Consider the following 27,844-nt stretch of genomic DNA (forward strand, 5'->3'; position numbering starts at 1 on the left):
ATAGGTAGGCGGACGAGCGAATAGGCCACCTGATGGTAAGTGGTCACCACCACCTATAGACAATGGCGCTGTAAGAAACATAACCATTCTCTACATCACTAATTCGTCACCAACCTTAGTACTAAGATGTTATGTCCTTTGTTCCCGTAGTTACACTGGCCCACTCATCCTTCGAAACGGAACACAACAACACTGAGCACTGTTGTTTGGCGGTATCTGATCAGTGGCTGGTACCTACCCAGACTGGCCCGCCCAAAGCCCTACCACCAAGTAAACTCATACCGGGTCCAATCTAAATTGTCAAAGTTCAGTGACATACACACCTAGAAAAAATATTTATATAAATATAATATATTTAAACCTATCTATGTAATTAAAGCAACATAGTTATTTCTTAATTAACGCGTACTTTAACTGCTTAACGACGTTGCATACGTTATTCAGTTATGCAACGTTATTCACGTTTATATAACAAGTGTATGTTGTATGTCTGTTTAACTAGTTACAAATGGTTGACCTTGTTACCATATTTCGACCGAACGGAGCGTAACTTCTTTAATAAAACATTACTCGTCATACTGTCGTACTAAACTAATTGTATAGCATCGTTTCTTTAAAACATTTTATTATTAAAAATATTTATTTCCGAGATGGCCCAGTGGTTAGAACGCGTGCATCTTAACCGATGATTTCGGGTTCAAACCCAGGCAGGCACCACTAAATTTTCATGTGCTTAATTTGTGTTTATAATTCATCTCGTGCTCGGCGGTGAAGGAAAACATCGTGAGGAAACCTGCATGTGTCTAATTTCAACGAAATTCTGCCACATGTGTATTCCACCAACCCGCATTGGAGCAGCGTGGGGGAATATGTTCCAAACCTTCTCCTCAAAGGGAGAGGAAGCCTTTAGCCCAGCAGTGGGAAATTTACAGGCTGCTAATAAAAAAAAAAAAAATATATCGTTTCCATTATTCGTTATCATAATGAAATAGTTAACTACGATATTGAATATTCATAATTCCATTCGTGTCGTATGTCAAATTATGATCTTGTCCCATTTGCTGTTAAAACTCTTGAACTTTCGAGTAGTAGTTTATTAAAAGCATAACATCTCGCCTCTTTTACCTCCACTGGTGACAGGAGGGCTGGTTTTTTGTCCAGAGAATCGGAATTGCGATTCAACGGGGTAATGCTGCTAGCATTCTTGTCACCATTCCACGCGATCATGACTAATTTTCATTCATATTTGTATATTGTTAAGGACGTAATGTTAATAATTATTTTTTATATAAATACTAACAGCAAAATCGTAGAAAGTAAAGTAATAAAACCGTACAACACCTGGGGACTTAAAGAGCTATTCATTCACGAAGGCGCGCCCTTACATGTTTAATTATCGATGTTTTAATTAAATTAGCTTAATAAATATAATCTATATTTTTGCTGTCTTTACTCTTATTCAAGCTCTCACACACACCAAAACATCTTGTAATGTCTTGGTGTGTGTGAGAGCCCAAGCATAACTTAGGCAAGTTTATTATATTATAACGCCGATAAGTCTACTTATGAACAAATCTATTTATTACTAGATTACAATTTAAACCCAAAGTGATCTATCTAGCCGTTTACACATAGAGACATACATAAAAAATCCATATGTGTCATCCAGAAGTTATTATGTATTTAAGACATCATGTTGCTCCACTTTGAATAGTCATATTACGTAATATCAAATCAAATGTAAATCTATTAATTAAACTAATTAACATAGGTTTGTTGATGAAATACAATTCAGTTTATTTTTTACCCTGCATGAAAACGCACCAAGAACAAATAGGATTGTTAAACTAAAAAACATGTATTAGGATCTAGGAACAATTGGTTTGTACCTGAATAAATCACACGTTCATAAACAATGTACGATTACTCCACGTGTAACAGAGGTAAAATAACTACTATTAAATATTATTAAGTCTATAACGAGCAAGCTACCCCCATCATTAGCGTAGCTTGGTTGGTCATGGTACTGAGAAAGAATATAGTTCTCCAGTTTTGTAAAATAATTCTTGTCTCCATTCAACTATTTGTACTGGTAACGTGTAATACGTCTCGTAGGGAATATTTGTATTAGTTATAATTCTAATGAGCCGAGATGACCAAGTGGTTAGACCGCGTATATGTTAACCGATGATTTCGGGTTCAAACCCAGGCAAGCACCACTGAATTTTCATGTGCTTAATTTGTGTTTATAATTCAGCTCGTGCTCGGCGGTGAAGGAAAACATCGTGAGGAAACCTGCATGTGTCTAATTTCTACGAGATTCTGCCACATGTGTATTCCACCAAACCGCATTGGAGCAGCGTGGTGGAATATGTTCCAAACCTTCTCCTCAAAGGAAGAGGAGGCCTTAGCCCAGCAGTGGGAAATCTACAGGCTACTAATGTATAATTCTACTGCTATGTATAATAGTGCTAGTTTAAATTTATTAAACAGAAATTACTATGATGTCCTTAAAAAATTCCGATATGGCGTCCAGTCTCAACGTCACCCTAGCTATAGCTACGCAGGACATATATTCATTTACAGTTGCGTGCACAATTTCTAGTGTAGGGTACTATCATTTCCCTCTCTCAATCTGATACGACCGGGAAGGAGTCGAGTTGAGCACCAACGGGCCTTACGTGATGTCTGAGGCGCGGCAGGTTAAACATTGACTCCGGGTAATGATAAATTCTCAACAGCTAAATCCATTCAAATTAAATAGGATTAAAGATAATGTTTAGTGTTTCCGACATTTAGATAAATTCCTAAGACTTAGGTGTGGTCCGTCGTTGACATACGGGACCTCTGGAATAGATTATTTTGAACAGATATGTGCTAATTTTAGTTTTTTTTTAGGAATCAGTTTTAATCACTTGAAACACTTGGTTTAATAAAAATTGAGTACAATTATATATTTTTCAATGAACCATTCTTATTCTAAAGCAATAAAAAATGTGTCCGAAAGTGGCATTAGTCTGAAAATCTTATGATTATTATAAGAAATTGCTAATTTGTTTTCTATCGTAGAAATAATCTAAACGGCCTCAATAATTCTCCTTAATATGAGTCATAATCATTTCTGACAATTATTTATAAAATGCAATTAAAAGTAAGTTTAGGCGAACATGATTGCTATTCTCTGAGATCATATCACCTTAATTTCATTTCTACACTTAGATGAACGAATTGTCCGATAAACCGAAATCAGTCGACAGGACATCATGAATATACTATAACTGACGTCACGATTGTATAACACACAATTAATCGTACATAACATTGATGATTATTCCACGTTACGCCGATATATTATTAAATAAACATGTTATTGTTCAATTGTCACTCAGAATCAATGGATTTTTATTACGTCGGTTTATATGAATGTTTAAATACACGAATGCTATAGATAATTTCTCGAATATTCTGTTATATTAAAGTTTTAAGTGGTTAGGTAATGTAAGGTTTCATATCAATTGTATCCAGGTCGCTTAGCTTGGTGATAGCTGGTGGATCGATCCTGATCACAAGCTTTATTCCTAAATGGTTAAATTAGGAATTATTATTGGTTTTAGTAGAATTTCTATTATTCATAAAATGTTTTATTTAGAGTGTCGCACTTAAAAAAAATGAAAACGAACGAGCCCATTTTTTTTATCTTGGTGTGCGTGATGGCTTTTGACACTCCCCAAAAGTCAAACTATTTAACTAGTGTGCCTGTACTTACAGGCAAATTGATTGTCACAAGTTTTTTCGACGTGTTCTCAGCTTTAACGATATATTAAGACATAAATAATCAAAGATTTAAACAATGTTTTCCTCGTTAACACGATGTTTTCCTTCAATGCCGAGCACGGGATGAATTATAAACATATTCACAGTAATTTTTGCGGCATCAATGTGTATAAGTGGTGGTGACCACATACATTCAAACGGGCTATTAGTCCATCCATCTACCAATGTTGTTAAAATAAAAACAGTAATCGTCGGCTAAATTAACCTTACTTAACTAGTTGGGCTCATTATAAAGATATATAGCAACTTATGTTTAGCAATGTAATATGGCGTAGTAGTATCTTTTGGTCATAAATGTATGTAAGGGTTGATCACGGAATATATCGTCCAATCATCGCTTATTACACGAACAAATGCTGTTCGCGGTACAGCCGTTCTATTCATATGTTGTATAAGACTACAGTTTCAAATGACGTCACTTGAGAGAAGATTTCTTTTTTATAATGTTAATTTTCCCAATAATCACCATTTATCCGTATTGCCTCATCAGTATTTATGTAAAAAAAATTAATTGTTTACAATAAAACATTGAACACACAACAATAGTCTCGTTTGCATGCAAACATAAATATAGTTTCCGAATATAGTGAGGTTTCCTTGATAAAAACGCTTAATGGCGCCAAAATAAAACTGCATAAGTGTTCTCATTACCATAAATATTAAACAAGACTTGAACGAATACGGTATAACAAGGTCCAAAAAATATTCCTTTCAATTTATCTTCAGTCACGGCTAATATTTTTATTGATATTTAACGACCCGTTCTACTACGACTTCCGATTATATTGAAAATGTTTCAATGCAATCTGATAAATGAAGCTACTTATTTAATATTTAACTCAATATATTTCGTGTGTTTGAGTGTCTGATCGATCACAATCTCATTTATCCAGTGGCGTATGAGATTGCAGAATACGAGGTCCGTAAATCCGCAGACAAATGTTATTGAGTATTTCTGTTAACAAATTTATCATCTGTAGCAGTCCTGAGTTAAGACATTAGATTCGAAAAAAACAATGCGTCTAGGGATGCCCGACAGAAGTGATAACCTAAACTAACCGAAATACGGTTATTGCTGTGTTACGTTACGTTACAAAGCGGTTTACCCTCCCATAAGAAGTTATCACTTCAAAAACATTGATCCTTACCCTGATATCTCTTCTGTGGTCTTGTATTGCTATTAGTGAGGAAATAGAGACATCTTACACACTTGTGCACTTTTTTTATGATATCGGTAGGCGGACGATGGTAAATGGTCACTACCGCCCATAGACAATGGCGCCGTAAGAAATATTAACCATTCCTTACATCACCAGTGCGCCACCAACCTTGGGAGCTAAGATGTTATGTCCCTTGTGCTTATAGTTACACTGACTCACTCACCCTTTAAACCGGAACACAACAATACTGAGTACAGCTGTTTGGCGGTAGAATATTTGATGAATGGGTGGTACCTACTCGGGCTTGCACAAAGCGCTAATGCTAAGTAAAAGTTATCTGTTGTATTTCGTATGTGTTTAGCTAAACTGCAACGAGAATGGCCGTTATTATCGAAAACGATCTGGAGGAAATTTTACCAATCATTTTGGAAAAGGATATACGATACGCTGTTTAATTTGTTGTTGAAATGTTGAATTTCTAATTCGTAATATTATTTTTATTAAATACGATGTGGTAGTGGGAACTTTTGCTTATACGAATTGTCGTTGTAGAGGGAATTAACATTTATATTGTCAACACCTTGTTAACCCTTAAACCTAAACTTTGATCCCTATGAGTATGAACTAGTTCATTGAACGTGTTTGGAAAATATTTTATCGATTTTTTTTATTTTTGTATACTAAACTACTTTTTGTTACTCGCGGCTTTGCTCGCGTTTTAGGATTCGGTTTTCACGTGGTAGGCATAAAAAGTAGCCTATGTCCTTTCTTGGAGTTCAAGTTTTACCTATACCAAATTTTAAAAATTCGGTTCTGTAGTTTGGGTGTGAAAGAACAACAGTGGCTCAATTACGGTTATAGCATAGCAACTTTTGCTATCAAATACTTGTTGCGGATTGATATGAAATCAAACCAAAAATTAAGATCAGTATTATGGACCTATGCAGTAGCATAATACTCCACAATACTGATATATCGACTGCAACATTTATCAATCAACAACAAATATTTGATAGCAACAGTTGCTATGCTATAAACGTAATAGCACCAATGATAGACAGACATTTGAGTTGCTTTCGCATCTTAGATACCAGTATGGGTTCTATTACGTATTTATAATTATTTATGCTATTAATAAATCAATTATTTAAACATTAGTCCTTACAGTTTTATGCAATTATACGCGTATAATATCGAAGGTAAACAATTTACTGTGAATGTATATATTGATTTATACAAAGAAAGATTTATTGACACTCTTGACAAGTCAGCTGTTTGCTTAATTAAGTAAATGAATTGAATTTGTTCCAATTTGTTATGACCTTGTTATAGTAATGAATATATCTTGTGTAGATAATAATAGGAATAAATATAATCTACTTAGTTAATGTATTGTTTGCGTTGGTATTTACACTTCAATCAATATATTTTTTTTTTGATATAGGAACGCTATTGTATTGTTAAATGTATTTTTTTAAGTGATTTTGTATCCTAGACTCGAGTTCATGCTTTGCTGGTTTCCTTTTGTTAATTTTTTTTTTAATTTTTATTTTCATTAATTGTTTAATAACCTACCTACATGACATCTAAGGTTACCTCAGTTACTATTGGCTTTCGTATATAAATTAATACTTTTTTACCGTTTAGTGCGTATGCGTCTAACCTCACAAGAGCGATTACTAAATCGGTGACAATACAATTTAAGATACAAATTTCATTTTAAAGTGACTCCCATATCAAAACTTATTCTCTAAAAAGATTTTTATACTATATTTTTTTTTCTTATAGAGCATATATTTGATTTTCGAGCGAACAGCATTTGACAATGGCAAAGTTTTACGTCGCTATTAACATTAAAGGTAAAATGGTTTGATATTCAGTATGTTAATGTCAAAAGGTCAAAGACACGGTAAAGGCTGCTCAGTTATCCAAACAAAGCCTCTGAAAAACCTTATTTACTACCACGCCTGTGTATATAGTGCAAATATGTAGATAATAAGGATAAGCTCCTATGAGGAGACCGTTGGGAACGGAGGGGAGTTCTTTACATAGTAAATAGATTTTTACGAGTTATTAATTTTTTTATATATCATTGCGGATTAAGGATGCTGTTCTTAAATAAATATTGGAATGGTCCTGTCTCTTTCTTATTTATGAGGTTAAAAAGAATAGCACTGCATAATACTACGTAATTGCATATTCAGACATTAAAAAAGACGACGTCAACTCCGTTTTTTTCTTTAAAATATTGAATCTTTTTTTTTTAATATTTATTTCTTTTAGCTCAAGTTTTTGCGTTGAAGGAAAGGCTTACGGAATGAAGTAGATAGTTTCTTATGAACGTATGGGAACTCCACGAAACGCAATTTTCAAATAAATATATCGATTTACGAATCGCACGCCATCGAGACCCAGGGACACGACGATATCATCATATTAGTGGATTAAGTCTGCGTACTTTCACAACTTAAATATAAAACAGATAATATATATAAACCTGTCTCGCAAATTAGTCTGTCTATTGGAGAAAATTTAATACCCAACAGTTCATAGCATACTTATAGGTATATGTGTTTTGATACTATTTATTTTATGTTATATACACATATTATACAATAATATAAAATTGATGCCCGTCACTTATGTAATTATATTAATTATATACGAAAACCCTTACATTATTTATATGTCTAGATAGAATGTCGCATTACAAAAGGACTAAAACAAACGTGCCAATTTTATTATCTTGGTGTGCGTGATAGATACTCTTGACAAAGTCATACTACTTTACAAGTGTGCTTGTATGTAGTGGCCGCTATTTTTCCGACGTGATCTTAGCTTTGACATACAATTAATCTAAGCTAAAAACTACTCCGCAGCGTCTTCTCGTATAATTTATTTATAAATAGCAGATTTTTTTGTTAGGCATTACAAAATAGAAACATCTCATGTATTAAGTATTAGTATCAAATTAATATGTACTCCTTGAGGTTATCTATAAAAATATATACAATAATGCTTAATAAATTATTTGAGGTCACATGTTAACAATCAATTTATCTCATTATAGCTCGACACAAGCGGCAACGGCAGTATTGACTTGAAGGAACTGAAAGATGCGTTAGACAGCGTCGGATACAAAATTCCGCATTGGAAGGTGAGTCAAAATTATATACTTATGTTAAAAAAAAAAAAACTACAAGGAAAGCATATTATACTGTACAGGGTCATGAAGAAGATAGAAGAGCTTGAATTAATTTTCTATGTAATAAAAATTGAAATCCGATAAATTGACTGATAACTAACGTAAAATATATTTTAGTATCGGTAACAGTCATCAAAATTATGATTAAAAATATTGCTATCTCTTTCATGCATAGGTCATGTGTTATACCATCTATGTAGGAGTTATGGTGCATAAATGAGTATCCAAACCCATGTACACTATATTCCCTCGCTCACAAATTTCGAGGCGCAGAGCCAGATTTGACGTGCTTTCCGAGGCACGGGATTGTAACACTACCAACTAAGCAATGGATTTTCTAGATTAGGAACAAGGACTGATAAATTACAATTCTATCAGGAGAGAGTGATTCAATAGCAATGAGGAGAAGTCGGAGAATCTCGTCAAATTGAATTGACGCCAGCATTGCCACGTTTAAACTTTTCAACTTAGTCGTATTATAGATCTATATATTATTTTTTCATTATATATTATAGCACACATATAATAATTGCTATGTGTGCGAACTATAAATTATTATACTGTATGAATATGTCATTTATACACATACGCAACATTTAAAGGAAGACGTATTCGAGCGTCGACAATTTTTTAACTTAATGTTACAATTATTCGAAAAGTCTAGTAACATTGAATTCAACAGTTTTTAATAAAATGTCGATAATATTTGTAGTGATGTCGGTTTAAATCGATATAATAATAAAATTCATATAATTATGCATAGATATTAATAAATAATAATCAGGTACACAATAAATTAAGTTATTTCGATAAGAACTTATCGCTCCGAAATTCTTTTAGAAAATTTAATTGCGATAAGTTTAAATATAGATATTTACTAAAATGAATACTATCATTTATCATTTTAGCCTAGATGGCCCAGTGGATAGAAAAATCATGACTTAACATACAGCTTCAAATTTAACCGAGGCACAATTGAATTATAATTTGCTTAATTTGTTTAAAATTCATCTTGTGATCGTGTCGATGGAAAACATCATGAGGAAAACTAGCTGTGACGGATGAGAATCTTGCACATGTGCATGTGTCACTCGAGCCAACAAATCTGTTTAAAAGCTTGGGCAGACAACACCGTCTACACATAACGAATTCCTTGATCCTCCTTAGATGTTCACGTGAATATAAATCATCATTATTATTATTAATAATAACACTTCTAAGCTAAGGTTTGTATTTCATATTTCAGGTTCGCTGTATGATCGAAGAGTATTACGATAATGGTGGAAAGAGTGGTCGTGGCGTCAACGGTAGCATGAACGGCGATGCGAGGAAGAATGGCATCTCTCTCACAGAATTCGAAGAACTGTGTGCCAATCTCAAAGCACAGCAGGTGAAGTACCTTCCGACGCACATAAACCTTACGTATACAATTCGATTTTTAAGACATTTGCTCTGGTAGATTTACCAGCTGGCCGAATAGGCTTAAGCATATTTTCAAGACGACAAATTTAGAGAACAATTTTATTTTGAATTAAGTTTGTAAGAAAAAACAAAAACCAACCAGCTTAATTGAGATTGATACGAACATACAGACAGATAGAGAGCAATTTGTTTTACTCTGTCTTAATATGTTATCGTATTCAATTGTAACCGATTGAATATATTCGTAATCGGCCTAATCCGATGTGTCAATTCGAAGCCAAAGAAGTCAATAGCGAGAAATTGTTACAAAGGTCATTTATGAGTTAACTAGACGTTAGAACGTATTAAACGACCCTTTATTGGGGATTATTAATAAACCAATTATTTATAAGTAACAAGGATATGCTTATTATAGAATTGAATTAAAGTATTAAATCCTCTTTGGTCGTGAAGCGTAATTTTTTTAGATAACGCTGTCCACGACTAAACTGTTTTATGCCTTTAGATCTGTGTTGCATATACTTATCTATACTAATATAATAAATGCGACAGTAACTCTGTCTGTCTGTGTGTTTGTCTGTTTATTACGCTTTCACTGCCAAACTACTGAACCGAGTTTGATGAAATTTGGTATGAAGCAGGCTTGAACCCCAAGAACGGAAAAAGACAATTTTTTGTTCCTAATAACTGACTATAAAATCTAAAACGCAAACGCAACCAAGGATGACAACTAGTCTTCCATATATTATAATACCTTAAATTTTAAGTATTCATTTTTATAAGAAAAAACCGCATTCAATTATATTTTTCAAATTATATATGTATTATTATTATTATAAAAATGAATTCCTTGTAAATAAAAATATTATCTTTTTTCGTACTTATAAATGTTGCGAACATAGAAATTAAACTCTATATACCATGTACGCAGCTCCGTTTCGGTTGTTTTGTACACTTAACAAATAGTAACTTTTTTTATTACAGGTCTCCAGTACATTCAAACAGGCGGTCAGTAAAAAGGAGAACCTTGAACACTTGGGGGGCATGAGTGAAGCGTCCAGCGACGGTAAACATACATATTAGATATATATAGATATATACATACATATTGAAAATTTCTTTACTTTTCACCAATCCATCAAATTCACCAGTCATCCAATTTTATTTACAAAAACATCTACATTTACAATCCATTGATATCCTCAATTGCTTTGGACGATGTATTACTATATATTATTTTATATATTTCTAACTAATATTCGCCATTAATTGTCATTGAATTATTTAAAAAAAAAAAATTGCTTCGTGTCGAATCGCGAGTCACCTGATACTTCTTTACCAAAAACTTTAACAAGTTCTAACATCTGTACAAAGTTTCAACTCATTTGGTTGTATTCGATGCGTGACAGTAGTGACAGACGTACGTGCGATAACTAATTTGATGTATTCCATCATTTACATTAAAGTATTTTCATGACGTGCCATTTCTATTAAACACTGGTCTACGTTTACAGTACTAACAACTGTACAAAGAAGTGTCAACTCAAAAACCATTCGATGCGTGACATAGAATACGTACAAAAACAAATTTGATGTATATGATGTATAAATGATGGACATTTACATTAAAATATTTTCATGACGTGCCACTTCTATTAAACACTGGTCTATGTTTACAGTACTAACAACTGTACAAAGAAGTGTCAACTCGATCGAAAGCATTCGATACACAGAATACGTACAAAAACGAATTTGATGTATATGATGTATAAATGATGGACATTTATATTAAAATATTTTCATGACGTGCCACTTCTATTAAACACTGATCTATGTTAGCGACGGTGTTGATGCCCTACTAATAAGCGAGTTTATAGCATCAATAATTGATTCCGAATGAAAGCGATTAATCGTTCATGAACAGATGAATGTATTTGAACTGAAGCTAATTCATTTGGCTTAGAAGATCATTATTAAGTACTTGTTCATTTTGTACTTGGTTATTGAGGGAGGGCGGGGGGCAGGTATTAAGTACCCTATGTCATACTTAGACTAGGCTTAAAAACGTAACAATAAACAAATAAACTCACTTTCGATTGTATAATGTTTGTATGTATTTATTCAAAGGTAACTTTAATAGGAGACATTAATTTATATTTATTATGAAAATAAATAATATCCAAGTTACACATAAAAGTGTATTGTTTTTTAAATTTAGTCATTGTGAGGACGCTTTCTGGAATCCTGTAGTATAATTGTATGCTACGGAAATATAGTTACTAACTACGGAATTAAGTAACACTGGTAACAGGTTATTGTTTAGCAACAGGTGCCTTATACATGTATGTTATGAATATTTGGTGGTAGAGCTTTGAGCAAGACCAACTGGGTAAGTACCACCTTCTCATAATATATTCCAACGCGAAACAGCAATATTTAATATTATTGTGTTTCTTTGTGAGTCCAGTTGTGAGTGAGCCAGTGTAACTACAGGCACAAAGGACGTAACATCTTAGCTCCCAAGATTGTTGACGCATTGGTGAAATGAGGAATAAATATTTCTTACAAAACTAATATCTTTGAGTGGTGGTAATCACTTACCAAATATTACATTTTAACATGATTATCACATTGATGGCTAATTCTAATTTTTTTTCAGGTACAACACACTCAGTTCGTCTCGAAGAACAGATGGCGTTCTCTGGCTGGATAAATAGCAACCTGGAACACGATCCAGACTTAAAACATTTACTGCCTATCGATCCTGAGGGCAAACAGCTGTACGAAAAGCTAAAAGATGGTCTTATTTTATGGTAAGTTCTTAGACTATTGTGTGTGTGTCTTCATAAATACATTCTCAACCCGCGTAACTATATGATATTCTATAATCATTTTACTATCTGAAGCAAAAAATGACTTGGAATTTTATCCTCTTATTAAGCGTAGTTATAAGAGTTTGGAAAATAATAAGATAGGTCAGGATCGAACTTGTGAATTTTAAAAATATTATCGGTTTTTTTTTTGTATACCGTTAAAATAACTATGCTGTGAAATAACTGAATGAGTAATCAAATACTGTTTTAAAATTTTAAATACAATATGAATAGCTTTTAAAAATGTTGTAGGGCTCAATTTAAAAAGAGAAGCTATAATTCTATTTTTGTCCTTGTTCAAGAAATGACTACCAAATTTATGTGTTAATGTTAACAATATTTTACAAATTCTAAATTGCGATCTATTAAACTCACCCATGTATAACTAACGTAAAATACACTGGTCTTGAAGATTCTAATAGAGTAAAATGTTTCCAGCAAGGTAATCAACCACTCCTGCCCAGACACAATCGACGAGAGGGCCATCAACAAGAAGAACCTTACACTTTACACCAAGCACGAGAACCTCACCCTGGCGCTAGTCTCCTCCCAGGCTATCGGTTGTAATATTGTTAATATCGATGCCCACGACTTGGCTAAAGGTAAGACTTCATTATAAACAAATGAAATGAAAAAAGAATCATTCAATGCTTTATATAGAATTGTTATTTATACAAAAAACAAAAGCCGACTCGGTTGCTAGCATTCAATTTGTGTTTTTTGATTTTATACTCAGTGGGGAAGAAAAACATCACGAGGAATAACATTATTGTCTTGTCTTTGCTAAGCAGACGGTTACTTACAGGCTGTTTCTTAGACAAAGTTAATTAAATATTTCTGTTGTATGGGTTACTAATAAAAAGCAAATTTAATGAAAACGTGAGTAAATCTAACCTTGAAAATTGGGTCATGGAAAAATACTAATGCATCGATTTTTCAAAGGCCATTTCTCTATTTATACTTTGATTATAGTATATTAAATTAGTATTAAGTTGTTTATATATTTTTTTTCACAGGCAAACCTCATTTGGTGCTCGGCCTTTTATGGCAAATTATTCGTATTGGTCTCTTCAACCAGATCACACTGGAACACTGCCCTGGTCTCACAGAACTGCTCAATGACCAGGTAATAATTTTAACTACTATAGTTAAAAGGCAGCTCTAAAAGTCCTATCAAAAATCTTATATAGAGATGTTAATAATTATTTAAGTTTGTAATTTTTTTTATGATTTCTTAATCGAACCATTAATTGTGTATATGTTTAAACTTATTCCATATTTAAATGTTCGTGATATATTAATTTATTATAATTTGTTTATTAATACTGGCAACATTGTATTTCAGGAACGTATCGAAGATCTTCTCGCTCTGTCTCCAGAAGCAATCCTTCTTCGCTGGGTCAATCACCAGTTGCAGAGCGCTGGAGTTACGAGACGCTGTACCAACTTCCAGCAGGACGTAGCTGATTCAGAGATATATTCGTACCTGCTTAAACAAATTGCACCTGATGATGCTGGAGTCACACTTGATGCCTTGCGGGTCAGTTGTGGTTTTTTAACATAACCATTATTAAGTTTAAAGTTAGTAAAAAAAGGTTGATAAAGTACAAGAAAGATAAATTAATCATTGATTATTTTGTTATTTTTCAAAGTAATCCTTTATTATCGGTTTTCCAGGAGTCCGACCTACTCCGTCGCGCGGAAGTGATGCTGCAGCAGGCTGCCAAGCTGCGTTGTCGCGCCTTCGTGACGGCCGCCGACGTTGTGGGCGGAGTCTACAAGCTGAACTTGGCCTTCGTTGCCAATCTTTTCAACCAGCACCCTGGTCTGCAAAGACAAGCCGCAGACAACGACACTTACCACCAGCTCGATGAGACACGAGAAGAGAAGAGTATGATTTACTTTTAATAATAATAATAAATAATTTTACGGCAGATAAAGGCAAAAAAAAGTTACAAAAAAGATTGAATATAATAATTATTAAAATAATACTTACCTACCCTATTTCATAACCGTCTTTTTGTTTCCAGCGTACCGTAATTGGATGAACTCGATGGGCGTGGCTCCGCACGTCAACTGGTTGTACTCCGACCTCACCGACGGACTCGTCATCTTCCAGCTCTACGACATTATTAAACCCGGCATTGTTAACTGGAAGAAGGTTCGATTCGAATATACATATTTCATGATTATGATGATTATGGAAAATAGGAAAAATTACCTTATTAATATTACTAAAGATCAAAACAATTATCAATGACCTTAGATTAATTTACATTCTTATATTAAGTTCTGATTTCCATTTTAAGAAATACTACTTATTTTGATACATGTTATGTTGTATTTTATGTCTCAGTTACCTACAATTAAACTGATTCATTCGTTTCACACCTATTAAATTGAAACACGGCAACAATCTTTTTTTTTTTTAAATTATATAATGAATTGAAGTCATAAGTACCACCACCATACCTACCCAGAAGAACTCTCACAAGACCCGAACGACAAAACAACTACCAGTAAAGATAAATTGGTTCATAAATAAATCATATAAATATGCCATTTCAGGTACACCGTCAATTCTCCAAACTCCGCAAGTTCATGGAGCGACTTGAGAACTGCAACTACGCAGTGGAACTCGGGAGACAACTTGGCTTCTCATTAGTTGGTATCGCTGGAGCTGACATCAATGAGGGAAACGCAACACTTACCCTTGGTAAATATCTTATCATTCATTCATTCATGTCAGCCGAAGGACGTCCACTGCTGGACATAGGCTTCCCCCAAAGATCGCCACAACGACCGGTCTTGTGCAGCCCACAACTCCGAGCGTAACCATCTCCATTGCCCTTTGGGTGACCTTGAGCCTTCTTATGAGGCCCATTGTGAAGCACCACGTTTCAGAGCCGTAAGTCATCACTGGCAACACACACTGTTCAAAGACTTTTGCCTTGAGACACTGCGGTATATGGGACGAGAAGATTTTTCGTAGCTTCCCGAATGCTGCCCAACCGAGTTGGATTCGACGGTTGACCTCTTTTTCGAAGTTGGACTTACCTAATTGGATCGTTTGTCCCTGGTATATGTAGTCATCGACAACTTCGAGTGTAAATTCACCGATTTTTATGGGAGTGGGCACAACATGGATGTTCGACATAATCTTCGTCTTATCCATGTTCATTTTAAGACCCAATCGTTCGGAGGCTTTACCGAGGTCATCGAGCATTGTGGTTAGGTCTTCCATGGTTTCAGCCATGACTACTATATCGTCAGCCAACCGAAGATGACTGATGTACTCGCCGTTAATGTTGATGCCAGATCCTTTTCAGTCCAGAAGCTTGAAAATATCTTCCAAAGCAGCGGTGAACAGTTTCGGAGAAATAACGTCTCCCTGTCTCACTCCTCGCTGCAGTTGAATATGTTTCGAGTTCTGGTCCTGTCGTCGGACTAACATAGTGGGGTTTTCGTACAAGCATTTCAGCACTTCGATGTACTGATAGTCAATTTGGCACCTCTGGAGAGACTGTAGCACAGCCCAAGTCTCGATCGAATCGAAAGCTTTCTCATAGTCCACAAACGCTAAGCAAAATGGCATGTTATACTCTTCGGTCTTCTGTATAACCTGCCGCAGCGTATGTATGTGGTCTATGGTGTTGAAGCCTTTACGGAAACCGGCTTGTTCGGGAGGCTGGAAGTCGTCAAATCTGCGTGCGAGACGATTCGTAATGACTCTCGAAAACAACTTATAAACGTGGCTCAGTAGTGAGATGGGTCTGTAATTCTTCAGTAGGGTGTTATCGCCCTTTTTGAAGAAAAGCACCACCACACTTCTGCTCAAAGCTTGTGGCGTTTTGCCCTCGAGTATGACGGAATTAAAAAGTTTCTGAAGGGATTTTAAAACCGGCTAAACCTGCCTTCAGCAGCTCAGCCGTAATTCCATCATCACCCGTCGCCTTGTTATTCTTAAGCTGTTTGAGAGCCATACTAATCTCGCACAGACTGACGTCCGGGATATCTTCGGTATAGTGTCGGGTTAATCTGGCTCTGGGGTCTTTCTCCAGATTTGTGACAGATTTTCGTGTCGACGTGTATAACTGTCCGTAGAACTTCTCAACTTCTCTCAAAAGCTCAGGCTTGGACGATACATAAGATCGTCGGTCTTCAGTTTCGTCAGCTTATCTTAAATATATTAAATATCTTATAGTAATTCGGTAATTAGATTTACATTATTCAAAAATGATCATGACTTTATGTGATGGACAATAGGAGAAAAAAATATTTAAAACATTGCAACTAATTGCAAAAAAGTAGTAATTGTATTATTTATGTATTGTTTATCAAAACGATCCAGAATATAGAACGTCTTTTTCTTCTTTCTTTTTAATTTATATGTTATATTTTGGGACAATGTTGTCTTTGTAATAGAGTTGTTTTTCCATATATTTCGAGATTAATTTTTAATGAATTTAAATATATTCCCACAAAGATTTTTTCCATAATTTCGTAACTCTACCGGATTGTCAAAATTCTATGAATTATTAATAATAAGTTGAGACTGTACAATAGAAAAAAAAATGAAATGAAAATATGTCAATGTGTTAAATCTGTAATAATTTATATTTCCAGCGCTAATCTGGCAGCTGATGCGTGCGTACACGCTGTCGGTGCTGACGCGGCTCGCCAACACCGGCAACCCCATCATCGAGCGTGAGATCGTCCAGTGGGTCAACACCAAGCTCAATTCCGCCGGAAAAACATCCTCCATCAAGAGTTTCCAGGTGACTTATATTTTACAATAACAATACGAAATCCATATATGTTTAAGGTCTATTTGTTTTTTTTATTGAATAAATATTGCCATTGGCACATTTCTTGAAGCAATCGTATTAGTAGATGATTAAACAGTGGTTAACAGTAATATATTGGCACAGGAATGTGCGACAATCGATGGACGCGTTTATAGAAAGATTATGTATCTTTTGACAATATTTTAAATATATTTCAGGATGAAGTTTTAGCAGATGGCAAGGTGGTGCTGGACTTGATAGATGCCATCAAACCTGGTGCCATCAATTATGATCTGGTACTCCACGGTGGTACTGAAGAGGTAATATATTGAATTTAATGTATATAGTTTGTGAATTATATTACGATGTTGACAGTTGACTTGGTGATTTGACCATCATAATACATTTACATTTAACTATCGCAAGATTTATAAAACTCGCATCACTGAAATTTCCAGGACAAACTGGCGAACGCGAAGTACGCGATCTCGATGGCGCGGCGCTGCGGCGCGCGCGTGTACGCGCTGCCCGAGGACATCACCGAGCGGAAGCCCAAGATGATCATGACGGTGTTCGCCTGCCTCATGGCGCTCGACTACATCCCCACCATGGACGCGCCCACGCTGCCGTAAGCCCGCCCTCCGCCTCGGGGGAATGGTGGTGTGACGTCATTGCCGCTAGCCATATATTTCGAAACGTCGATTTCTTGTAGATACCATCGGGTCGTCTTGTGTAGTTAAGGAGCTCGTTGGTCGATCATTTTTTTAAATACAGGGTTATTGGTAATTCGACGTATTCCCGTTAGGAGGTGATAGGGGTGATTATTTGCGATAATTTTAACCCCCACATGCATAATGCAACAGTGAACCATTTTTGAGTTATAACGTTTTTTAGATTTTTTCAAAATAAGTCAAAAAATGCAACTTCAAAAATTTATTTAATCTATAGTCAATATATAATCAATAATTATATATATATAAACAATAATTATCGGTCCAAATGTAAAAATGCGAGACGGAAAAAGATATTTCAAATTTTTTTGGTTTTTTTCCCACAAAAATGCATTGAAAACAAAAAAGTCGTTATGAAACTTGTCCTGCAGATTATTTTAAAAACATAACTGTTTTATCAGCTCTCCAAAAATGTATAACAACTAGGATCTTATTTCAAAACAACCGAAATGACTATAATGAACACAAAGGACGCTGGTGGAAATTCGTCTTATATGGGGTTATATGGGGGTTAAAATTATCGCAACTAATCACCCCTATCACCTCCTAATGAGAATACGTCGAATTACCAATAACCCTGTATATAATGAAACATTTTTCTTGTCTTCGATACGTGAGATCGCAGGCAAAATTACTCTGAGGGCTACCGATCTCGTAAGGGTATGTCGATTTTAATAATTTACCAATAAATGACGCGGCGGTATCTATGAGATTTTAATTTGGGCATGTTCAATGTGATCGTGGAAGCCATAAATATTATATATAATTATTAATTCCTGCGTTAAATTTACTCAAAACATGTCTGATCATTCCGTTTGAATTATAACTTCATATATTTATTTAAACATATTTACATTACCTATCCGTACAAGCAGTACTAGAAACATATGAAACGGACAATAAGTAAGCGATGGTTGATCATTCATTGTTATATTATACATTTTGATTAGTCTTGTAAATAAGCATATCAGACATTTATCATTTTTTTTTAATACTTCTTTTTATAAGAAAATAAAGCTTAAAATACAATTACTTGATTTACAACTCTTATCAAAAACGACGATGGGTATAAGCTTGGGATGTATTTAGAATGAAAAACAAATTAAAGGCCAAGAGTCATCTTGACTCGATGTTTTGAACCCACCTAACACGTACAACATAATAATAAGATATGTATTCACTATTTTGAATGACATAACGAGAAATCATGACCTAAAATGAGGTCCACTTATAGACTGTCGTACATTCCGATATTCCGAGTACCTTTATATACGAGTATATATAGAATGTAAGCAGGTGACGGTCACAGTATATAAAGCAGCAGTCACCCGGAAGGCTTTACACGCTTTTAATCACAATATTTGCACATTAATCTTACCGCAGTTTTTACTCTGTGTAAACTGGCCATTTCCCTTTCGGCTGGTCTCCTGGCTTTATACTGTCACCCGGTGATGGAATTGTTTGTGTTGTGATGTCCGATTTAATGTCGCTAGCCTGGCGGGAGGTAGTAATCTTAGACTTGGGCGTAGCTAGAAAAGGGCAAGTATTTTGTTTCTCCAAGTAAATCCAGGTGACTCAAGAATAAATAAGCCCTGTGTCCACCCCAGAGAAAGCTAACGCCAAGAAAGCTAAGCTACGCCGCTAAGTCTTAGCTAGTGTTAAGATTGTAATAATTGTGTACGTAACATGCATATAATTAAGTATAACTTATTTGAGACGGACGAGTCTTGAAAATTAACAAGAATCCTAATATATTTCGTATAAAAATCATAAAGGCTTATTATAGTACTTAGTATTAAAACGTGTCAATGGTTTTATACATTTTTACAACGAATTCAAATTACGATAGTAAGATTTTTAAACGACACATGCACGGCTCTGACGCTAATGCTGTCTGCGTGTTCTATTTGACTCTCATGTGTTTTAAGTAATTCAATTCCTAATATTGGTACTTAAATGTCATTAATTGGCGAGAATGCCTATCGCTATAATAGGCTGGCCTAAGAGCGCTAGTAAACTAGCTAAGTTTATACAATAATACGACCAAACGTATTTTAAATAAATAATGAGTCAATATTTGAATAATGTCTTTAAACTTGCTATTAAATTTCGTACAGTAAATACGCTACGAGATTTAACCGGTACATAATTTCGTATATAATTTGGATTAATTAATATCTAACATTTTTAACAAATTTCAATGATACTACATTCCGACTTTTATTCCCGATTGGCATTTATTTATATAATTTAAAAATCTTTAAATTGTATATTTTTATTATACAAATAATTATATTATTTTGGAATATTTTCGTATAGATTTATTGATGTGACATTCCCACGGAATACAACGATTTATTTTATACCATATTTTGATTTTTTTAATGTAAATTTTTATTTTGTTAGACATTTTATGTTATTAAGTATTTTTTTATTCGATTTTAGATATTTTTAAGTGATCGATTGATAGTGAATGCTAATTGAAGTATAATTTCGTAATAGCATAGATATATGAATCAAAATAATAGTTGAAGCTATTTTACCCTATACTCTATACATATATAGCGATATGCTAGCTGTCATTAATGTTTAAAATAATATGTAAGCATATAAATAAATAAAATCGGAATTGAATATTTTTTTCATTTCACCACACCTTTAATGACACTATTGTGCACCTTCTCTCTTCAAAACTATATATTTAAATCAATAGTACATTCTGTCTGGTTTTGGGGGCTTTGTGTTTTCTTGTTCCTTTGTTGGTGTGAGATTGCTTTCCGCTCTTCCTGTTAAGCACAGGTAATCCAGTTTTGAGAATGGTCAGACCAAGTGAGAAGTCCGTTGAGGTATGTACGCGGAAAAAAAATAACATGGTCGTCACTTTAGAGACGAATACAAAATTTTTGAACACCAAAGGAATAATCTAGTACATTCGCTGAATATATATAGTTATAGCAATGGTATTGATAGAACAGAAGAATATCTCATTCACTTTATAGCATTAGTCCACACACGCCATCTCTATTTTGAAGATTTTCTTTTCGTTACCCAACATGTTTTGTCTCGAAATAAAATGAATATTTTTTTTTTATTAAAGGTCTGGCGTACACGTTGTAGAAAACAGTGATTTAGAGCAAGGATCATTTCTAGATAATAATTTGGAACCCGTCGAAGTTGTGGACCACGCTGAAGACACTGAGGAGATTAATGATTCGGGCTTGAGAGTTGAATTTGTCGAAAAACCGATGTTACCACCGAAACCAGAAAATTTGTCGCCATTACCACGATCCATTTCTGTTACCTCCGCCAAGGAGGAATTGTAATACCAAATGCTATATACATTTTTAACGATAATTGAAAGATTCATAGTTTATTTTTTTATGATTATTTATTGACAATATTATGAATATGGAGATAACATAGAGATATGAAGTTTATGTACATGAATGAAACTAAACTAAAGTCATCGAAATGCATTAACTGCATTTAAAAAAGTTATTTATATGTTTTACATGAATGGGTATTAAATAAAAGTTTTAATAATATTTTTTCCTTTTTCATTTGGCTAAGCGTATTTGTTTAAGCGTATTATGTATTTTTTTTTCAGGTACAAGATTAAAGGATAATCAGTATTTATTATAGCATCACTTTAACTTATAGCCTTACTCAAACTCTACTCTTGTCAAAATTTACGGTAAATTATTTTGTTTGAACGTAATTTCGATTAAAATTTTATTTGACTAGACAATTGCGTTAGTGTCAAGGAAACTATTATAAATTCATGGGTTATTTATTTTAATAAAGTTTTATAATACCATTCGTCAAGGTTTCCTATAAATCCATATAATCTACAAATCCTGATAAAAAGTCTAGAGCCCGAGCCTTAAATGACAATTCCTTAATTATTTTAAAGATTATTAAATAAAAGACAGTTTTGAATAAAATTGTGATGATTTAATTCAATCCGTAGCCGGCAAAAGAAAATGAAATTGTTTACATATCAATACTAAATAAATATTGACAACAAAAGAAACACTTGGAATAGTGAAATGGTTCATTCGCAACAAAAATCTCAGTGAAAAATAAAATACACACATTTTACATATTGCTTTCTATACAAAACATTTTTACAGCATTGACAATACGATACACAAACTTGCCTATCGTTTACAGCAGAATCAAACACGAAATAAAAGTAGAGACGAAATGATTACAGCCCTGAATAAAAAAAAAACGTATTTACACAATATACAGATTAACAAAATCAAAAATAGTATTTTTACATTAAGAAGGTGGAGGATAAAAACCGGGAATTAAGTCTAGTTCTAGAATAATTTAGGTCAATCCGATTAAACTATTCGATCAGTAAGTAATTTGGAATGTTTACAAATATCAATATAATTAGAAAAGATTTTTCTAAATAGTAGTTTGAATATCAAAGCTAGAGTAATGATTTCATAGCGTATTTTGCTAAACTATACATTTTATTAACGTATAAAAATATTATTTACGAAAAATCTCACTATAAAACGATAAAAATTTAATTATTCATTTATTTTCGACGAAGCGCAGGGGCGAGTGTTACAATAACAAAATATGTGAAATCATTAAACTCGTCACTTATTAAAATCGTTTCTCAACGCAGTAACATCACTAGAATTTTCACTGATTCTTTAACATCAATAAAAGCAGTTGATACAAACACAACTTAAATCATTATATGAAAAGGAACAATACCAATTTATAATTTAACAATTTAAATTAAGTAATTCCCATTTTATAAAGGACCGAATATTCAAATTTCTAATTTTCCTATTACAAATACCATTATTGAACTTTAAATTAAATAAATATTTATTTCATTACCAATTCACTCTCTTTACTAAAACTATTTTTCATTGAAAAAATATTTTTACAATAATTATAAACAGCTAAAACTCTAACGCAATGGCAACCGAGCAATAATTACATTATATAATACAAAAATTACATAATTGCAAATAAAAGAAACTCCATCACCTTATTTACTTGTCACATTTCGCTATTTTAAATCGATTCGAGTTTATTTTAACTAACTTTTCGATCAGCCTTTACATAGAGGTACGTTTTTTAATAAAAAAAAGCTAAACATCTATGAGTAAGAATCGTTATTAAAAAATTCGCTAATTTTAAAAGTCGGACATTTTTTAACTATTGATAGGATATGTCGCACTTTTAGAATGGCAGAGAAATTACACATTTTTTTAAAAAAAAGTTAAGTTACGTTAATGAATTTAATTTAAAAAAAAATTAAAACATTTCAAATTCTAAATGTGCGATCATTTATTTTTACAATTTCATCAATTTACTTAAGGACTGAAAATCCACATTAAAATAAATCACTAGTTATAGGGATCCAGCCCGTTCTAAACATTGTTCATAAATTTTTAATTATTGCAATTGCAACACTGTTCAAACTAATAATAGGTACGAGGGATACAATGTTTCATAAAATTCTATATGAAAGATATTATTAGATTATTTAATAATAAAACTAAGTCTAGACCGTTATTTACCATCCATCATACAATATGTCTGTAAGGCAACTTCATAATTGTAAAAACTCATCTATGAAACAAGATAAATAAGAATATTTTTCTAAAATACTATTGTATTAAAGAAACATTATAAATCATAATACATTATAATTAAAAATAAAATCACAGTCAGTACATTTATTTTCATCACATATATCTTAAATAAAATAAAAAAAAAGTATGTTGCGTTTGTAATGGAGTATATTTTAATAATTTCACCTCCAATATAATCACGTATACGTTTATGAATACTTATTTATCTTGTCCCACTTAAAAGGTTAATATATTTTTAAAACATTTAGTTCCATAATCAATACCTTTATATTTTACTCAATAACGAATCAGGACAAAATTGCAATATCACCGAATCTCCGAAAAAAACGCCGATATATATCAACCACACAATGACTTGCATTCATACCTGAATTAAAAAAAAAAGAAAAATAAATTAAAATATAATATAGTTAAAAAGTAATAATAATTTTGTAAACATTTAGAAGTATTATAAAATTTAGAGTGAAGATATACATAGATCAAAAGTTTTACGATATTTTTATTTCAAAAACGAGAAATATCTTTAGATTGAAATGTCGTACCTTAAAATAGGATTTATTAAAGATATTTTTTTAGTTAGTACATTCGAATAAATCTTAGTATACATTTTACTTTTGGATTCTAAGTATTTGCTTGGAAGCGAACAATTAGTTCAGTCTTCTAGCATCGCATAGAAAGCGATTTTCAAATGTTATAAATAATAAATTCAACATAACTTCTCGAATAATTTTAGTATTTTATTAAATATATATATACAGGGTTATTGGTAATTCACGTAATATGTTATACCAGCAAGACGGATGTCCTGCACATTTTGGTATCAATGTTAGGCGATGGCTTGATAGGCCGAAGGGGACCCATCCCGTGGCCCGCGAGGAGTCCGGACTTAACGCCGGTACATTTCTATATTTGGGGTCAGATCAAATCCCTAGTTTATGACGTCTCGCCCGTGTCATCCGTGGAAGAAATCAAAATAAGAATTATGAACGCTTCAAATACAATGCGGAATAATTTGACTAGTTCGGTAGTTAAGTCACAACTTAGAAAAAGAATGCGACTTTGCGTTCGCAATAGGGGAAGTCACTTCGAGCAAGAACTAGGCTAAATTACAAAATATATATAAATTTTATTTTAAATTTGTATTAAGTAAGTAAGTTAAGTAAATAAGTATTTTTTTTTACATTGGTTATTATTTTAAATCAATTTTGTGTGAATTTTAAAGAGCGACCTTTAGTACGAATTCGGTCATGTTCGAATACGAATTTCCGCCAGCGTCCTTTCTGATCATTTTATTTCGGTTTGTTTGAAATAAATTCCTAGTTTTTATACATTTTCGGAAAGCTAATTAAACAATTATATTTTTAAAATAATGTGTAGAACAAGTTTTATAATGTTTTTTTTTGTTTTTCAGGTATATTTGAGGGAAATATATTGAAACAATATCGTTTTCAGTCTCGCATTTTTAAATTTGGTCCGATAATTATTGTTAAAATATTGAAAAATATCCAGTGTTTAATCGTTTTTATAAATCAGAATAAAAAAGTAGATTTTAATCGAAACTTTTTTTTTAATAAATTTTTGAAGTCGCAATTTTGACTTATTTTGAAAAAATCTAAAAAACACGATAACTCAAAAATGGCTCACTTTTGCACCATCGCAAATAGTCACCCCTATCACCTCCTAACGGGAATACGTCGAATTACCATTAACCCCGTATTATACACATACATATAAATAATACAAAGCAACTTCAAGCTAACAAAAACACATTGCAAATAATGTTGCCATAACCAAAATTAATTTCGAATGTTTTAAAAAATAAATAAAACATAATATAAATAATAAATATTGTTATTGCAATTGCGTCCATTCATAAAATATTAACAACATAAATCGATGATGAGTTACTTTTAATTACATAAACTTCTCTTTACCTAATAAATTACACATTCCACTTGATATGATAGCTATACATACATTGTACATTATAATTGTACATAACAAAGCGTGTTTCATATACATATACTTATTTTTATTAATTTAACGTTAAAATATAAGTTATTTATAGAACGGGTGGTATTCAAAGAGTTTTTATATTCATTAAAAATAATATAATCTTAGGACAGATACTTTTTTTTAAATAATGAAATGTTAAAATAACGAAAATGCGAAGTATACAAAACATAAGGTTTTATATTATTTGAGTTCATTTGAAACCTCAAATCCGCTTCGAAGTTTATAAGACACATCAATAACATGCTTATCACTATTAATAAGCGTGTCGGAATAAAATCTCATGGTTATTTTTATAAACCGGACGACCAAATATTTAAATATTAGTTTTGAATACCATCCAACCTTTATTGCAATAATACATATTAGTAGGTATACCATTTTAATAATATATTAGGGGTGACTTGGGGTGAAATGAAACATTGAGCAGTAGTAATTATTTTAATGCAACTATTTTTTAACGCCCTATTAATATTCTTTATAAGCATGAAATAGCGAAATAAAGGCAATATATTCATGAATAATAATTTATTTTGGTCCAAAATTGTATGAGATTAATGTATTATTTTTGTTTAAATTCTAGCAAAACTCGAATAATCATTAAATGTATTTTAAAACAAAAATTGAATATGTTTATTAGCAGACTTGAGCTATAATGTGTATGAAAATAATATTTGAATTAATTTAATGCTATTTTTGGGCAACCAGCAACCCATTCTCGGTAAAGCTGGAAATTAGTGGACATGGAGACCATAGAACTATTGAAGTTGGCGTAACGAAAATGGCGCCTCTACACCCAGCAGTGCCTATATACAGACTGAATGATGATAACAATTTTTTCTACTAATTAATTTTTTTTTTTCAATATTGCACGGAAATATTGCCTTTATTTTGAGATAATTGGGTCTGTACTGGATAAGGGAATAGTTGCGTACTTTTTATTACAGATCTATTTTTATGGTTCATTTATAACCATATGAAAGAACAAAATAAACAAAAAAATATATAGATTACCAGGCGATAATCAAATACAGATACAGTATTGATATTATATAATAAAACACATCTAGATAAATAATCACAAATATAAATTTAAGACATTTATCTCTTAAATCTACTTTCATAATGACAGCAACTTTAAATAACTACCAGTCCAAACCCAGTCGGATTAAAAAGCGTTAAAATGTATCATTGACCATATCCACCGTAAGTAACATAATACAATAACCAGTGTTGCCAACATATATCATCGCCCGAACGAAACACATTTGTTGCCAGAACGTAAAGGCTAAATTAACCTCGTACTATTACTGTCCAAATAAACGATTTCTTTCCCCTAAGCGTAACATTAGTTATGGTGTGCATTACCTGTCGTGGTGCTTGTCTAGGAGGTACTCCTTGAGGCGTCGGACCAGGTGCTCTGATAGCTGGGTGACTTCGGGCCACTGCTTCAAGACCATAACACCGACCATTACGGCTAAACTTGTTGTAAGGACTCGCACCCTGAAACACATTAGAATATCTTTTTATAAAACATTATTTCGATTGAAAATTGCTATCCGTCGGAACATGTCAAGAATTTCTCGATAAGTGACACCAAAATGAAAGAGTAAGTAAAATAACAACCCACAGAGGGTCATACTTTCAAGGAGAGGAGAGCCTTTCCTCTTTAAGGGAAGGTTTGTAGTTTATTATATAAGATATTACACGTGTGGCAGAATTTCCTAACTAAGTTTTGCTTCACTGTCAAGCACTGGACGAAATTAATCACAAACAGGAGTATTGAAGAATCACTGGTGCTTATGTGTGACAGTTTTGAAGTATGGATAGTAGCGAGTACCTGGTGCGCAGGAAGGGCATGGCGACGCCGGCCACGGTGGCCACCAGCAGCAGCGCCAGCTGCAGCAGCGTGATGGCCACGTTGAGCAGCTTGACGAGCAGCAGACGCGGCGGCAGCGCGGCCGCCCCGCCCGCCTCGCCGCCCGCGCCCCCCGCGCCGCCCGCCCCGCCGCCGCCCGCCGCCCACTGCTCCAGCTTGCTGATCTGAGGCGCGAGGTGTGACATTAGCGTCTCGCCACACTGTCGAACAACTACCAGCGGACCAACGGACGCGTCGGGACAGGTGAGACGTGTGGGGTTTAATGTGTTGTATCAAAAGGAACCGGTCTACCCGATATATTATTTATGAT

At 33.3% G+C, this 27,844-nt stretch overlaps 2 protein-coding genes across 6 annotated transcripts in view; one reads left to right on the forward strand and one right to left on the reverse strand.

Annotated features, from left to right (window-relative positions):
* Window positions 1-21,557, forward strand: part of LOC113393300 (plastin-2) — a 54,964-nt gene extending 33,407 nt beyond the window's left edge. Inside the window, exons 2-15 of the mRNA XM_026630118.2 lie at window positions 8,065-8,151; window positions 9,446-9,589; window positions 10,606-10,687; window positions 12,281-12,434; window positions 12,933-13,096; window positions 13,511-13,620; window positions 13,840-14,034; window positions 14,172-14,385; window positions 14,525-14,655; window positions 15,063-15,210; window positions 17,121-17,272; window positions 17,500-17,601; window positions 17,740-17,909; window positions 21,110-21,557. Of these exons, the coding sequence (XP_026485903.2) occupies window positions 8,065-8,151; window positions 9,446-9,589; window positions 10,606-10,687; window positions 12,281-12,434; window positions 12,933-13,096; window positions 13,511-13,620; window positions 13,840-14,034; window positions 14,172-14,385; window positions 14,525-14,655; window positions 15,063-15,210; window positions 17,121-17,272; window positions 17,500-17,601; window positions 17,740-17,909; window positions 21,110-21,335 (2,079 nt within the window). The 3' untranslated portion in view covers window positions 21,336-21,557. The remainder of the gene's footprint in view (window positions 1-8,064; window positions 8,152-9,445; window positions 9,590-10,605; window positions 10,688-12,280; window positions 12,435-12,932; window positions 13,097-13,510; window positions 13,621-13,839; window positions 14,035-14,171; window positions 14,386-14,524; window positions 14,656-15,062; window positions 15,211-17,120; window positions 17,273-17,499; window positions 17,602-17,739; window positions 17,910-21,109) is intronic.
* A 387-nt stretch (window positions 21,558-21,944) lies between these two features.
* LOC113393316 (transmembrane and coiled-coil domains protein 2) overlaps window positions 21,945-27,844 on the reverse strand; it is a 48,820-nt gene continuing 42,920 nt past the window's right edge. For all 5 annotated transcript variants that reach the window (XM_064219124.1, XM_064219122.1, XM_064219123.1 and 2 more), the window contains 3 exons: window positions 27,496-27,698; window positions 27,024-27,158; window positions 21,945-24,009 (listed from right to left, as the gene is read on the reverse strand). In XM_064219124.1, the coding sequence (XP_064075194.1) occupies window positions 23,982-24,009; window positions 27,024-27,158; window positions 27,496-27,698 (366 nt within the window). In that variant the 3' untranslated portion in view covers window positions 21,945-23,981. The remainder of the gene's footprint in view (window positions 24,010-27,023; window positions 27,159-27,495; window positions 27,699-27,844) is intronic.

The sequence above is a fragment of the Vanessa tameamea genome, chromosome 26 (genome assembly GCF_037043105.1).
Source record: "Vanessa tameamea isolate UH-Manoa-2023 chromosome 26, ilVanTame1 primary haplotype, whole genome shotgun sequence".
Classification (NCBI taxonomy): Eukaryota; Metazoa; Arthropoda; class Insecta; order Lepidoptera; family Nymphalidae; genus Vanessa; species Vanessa tameamea.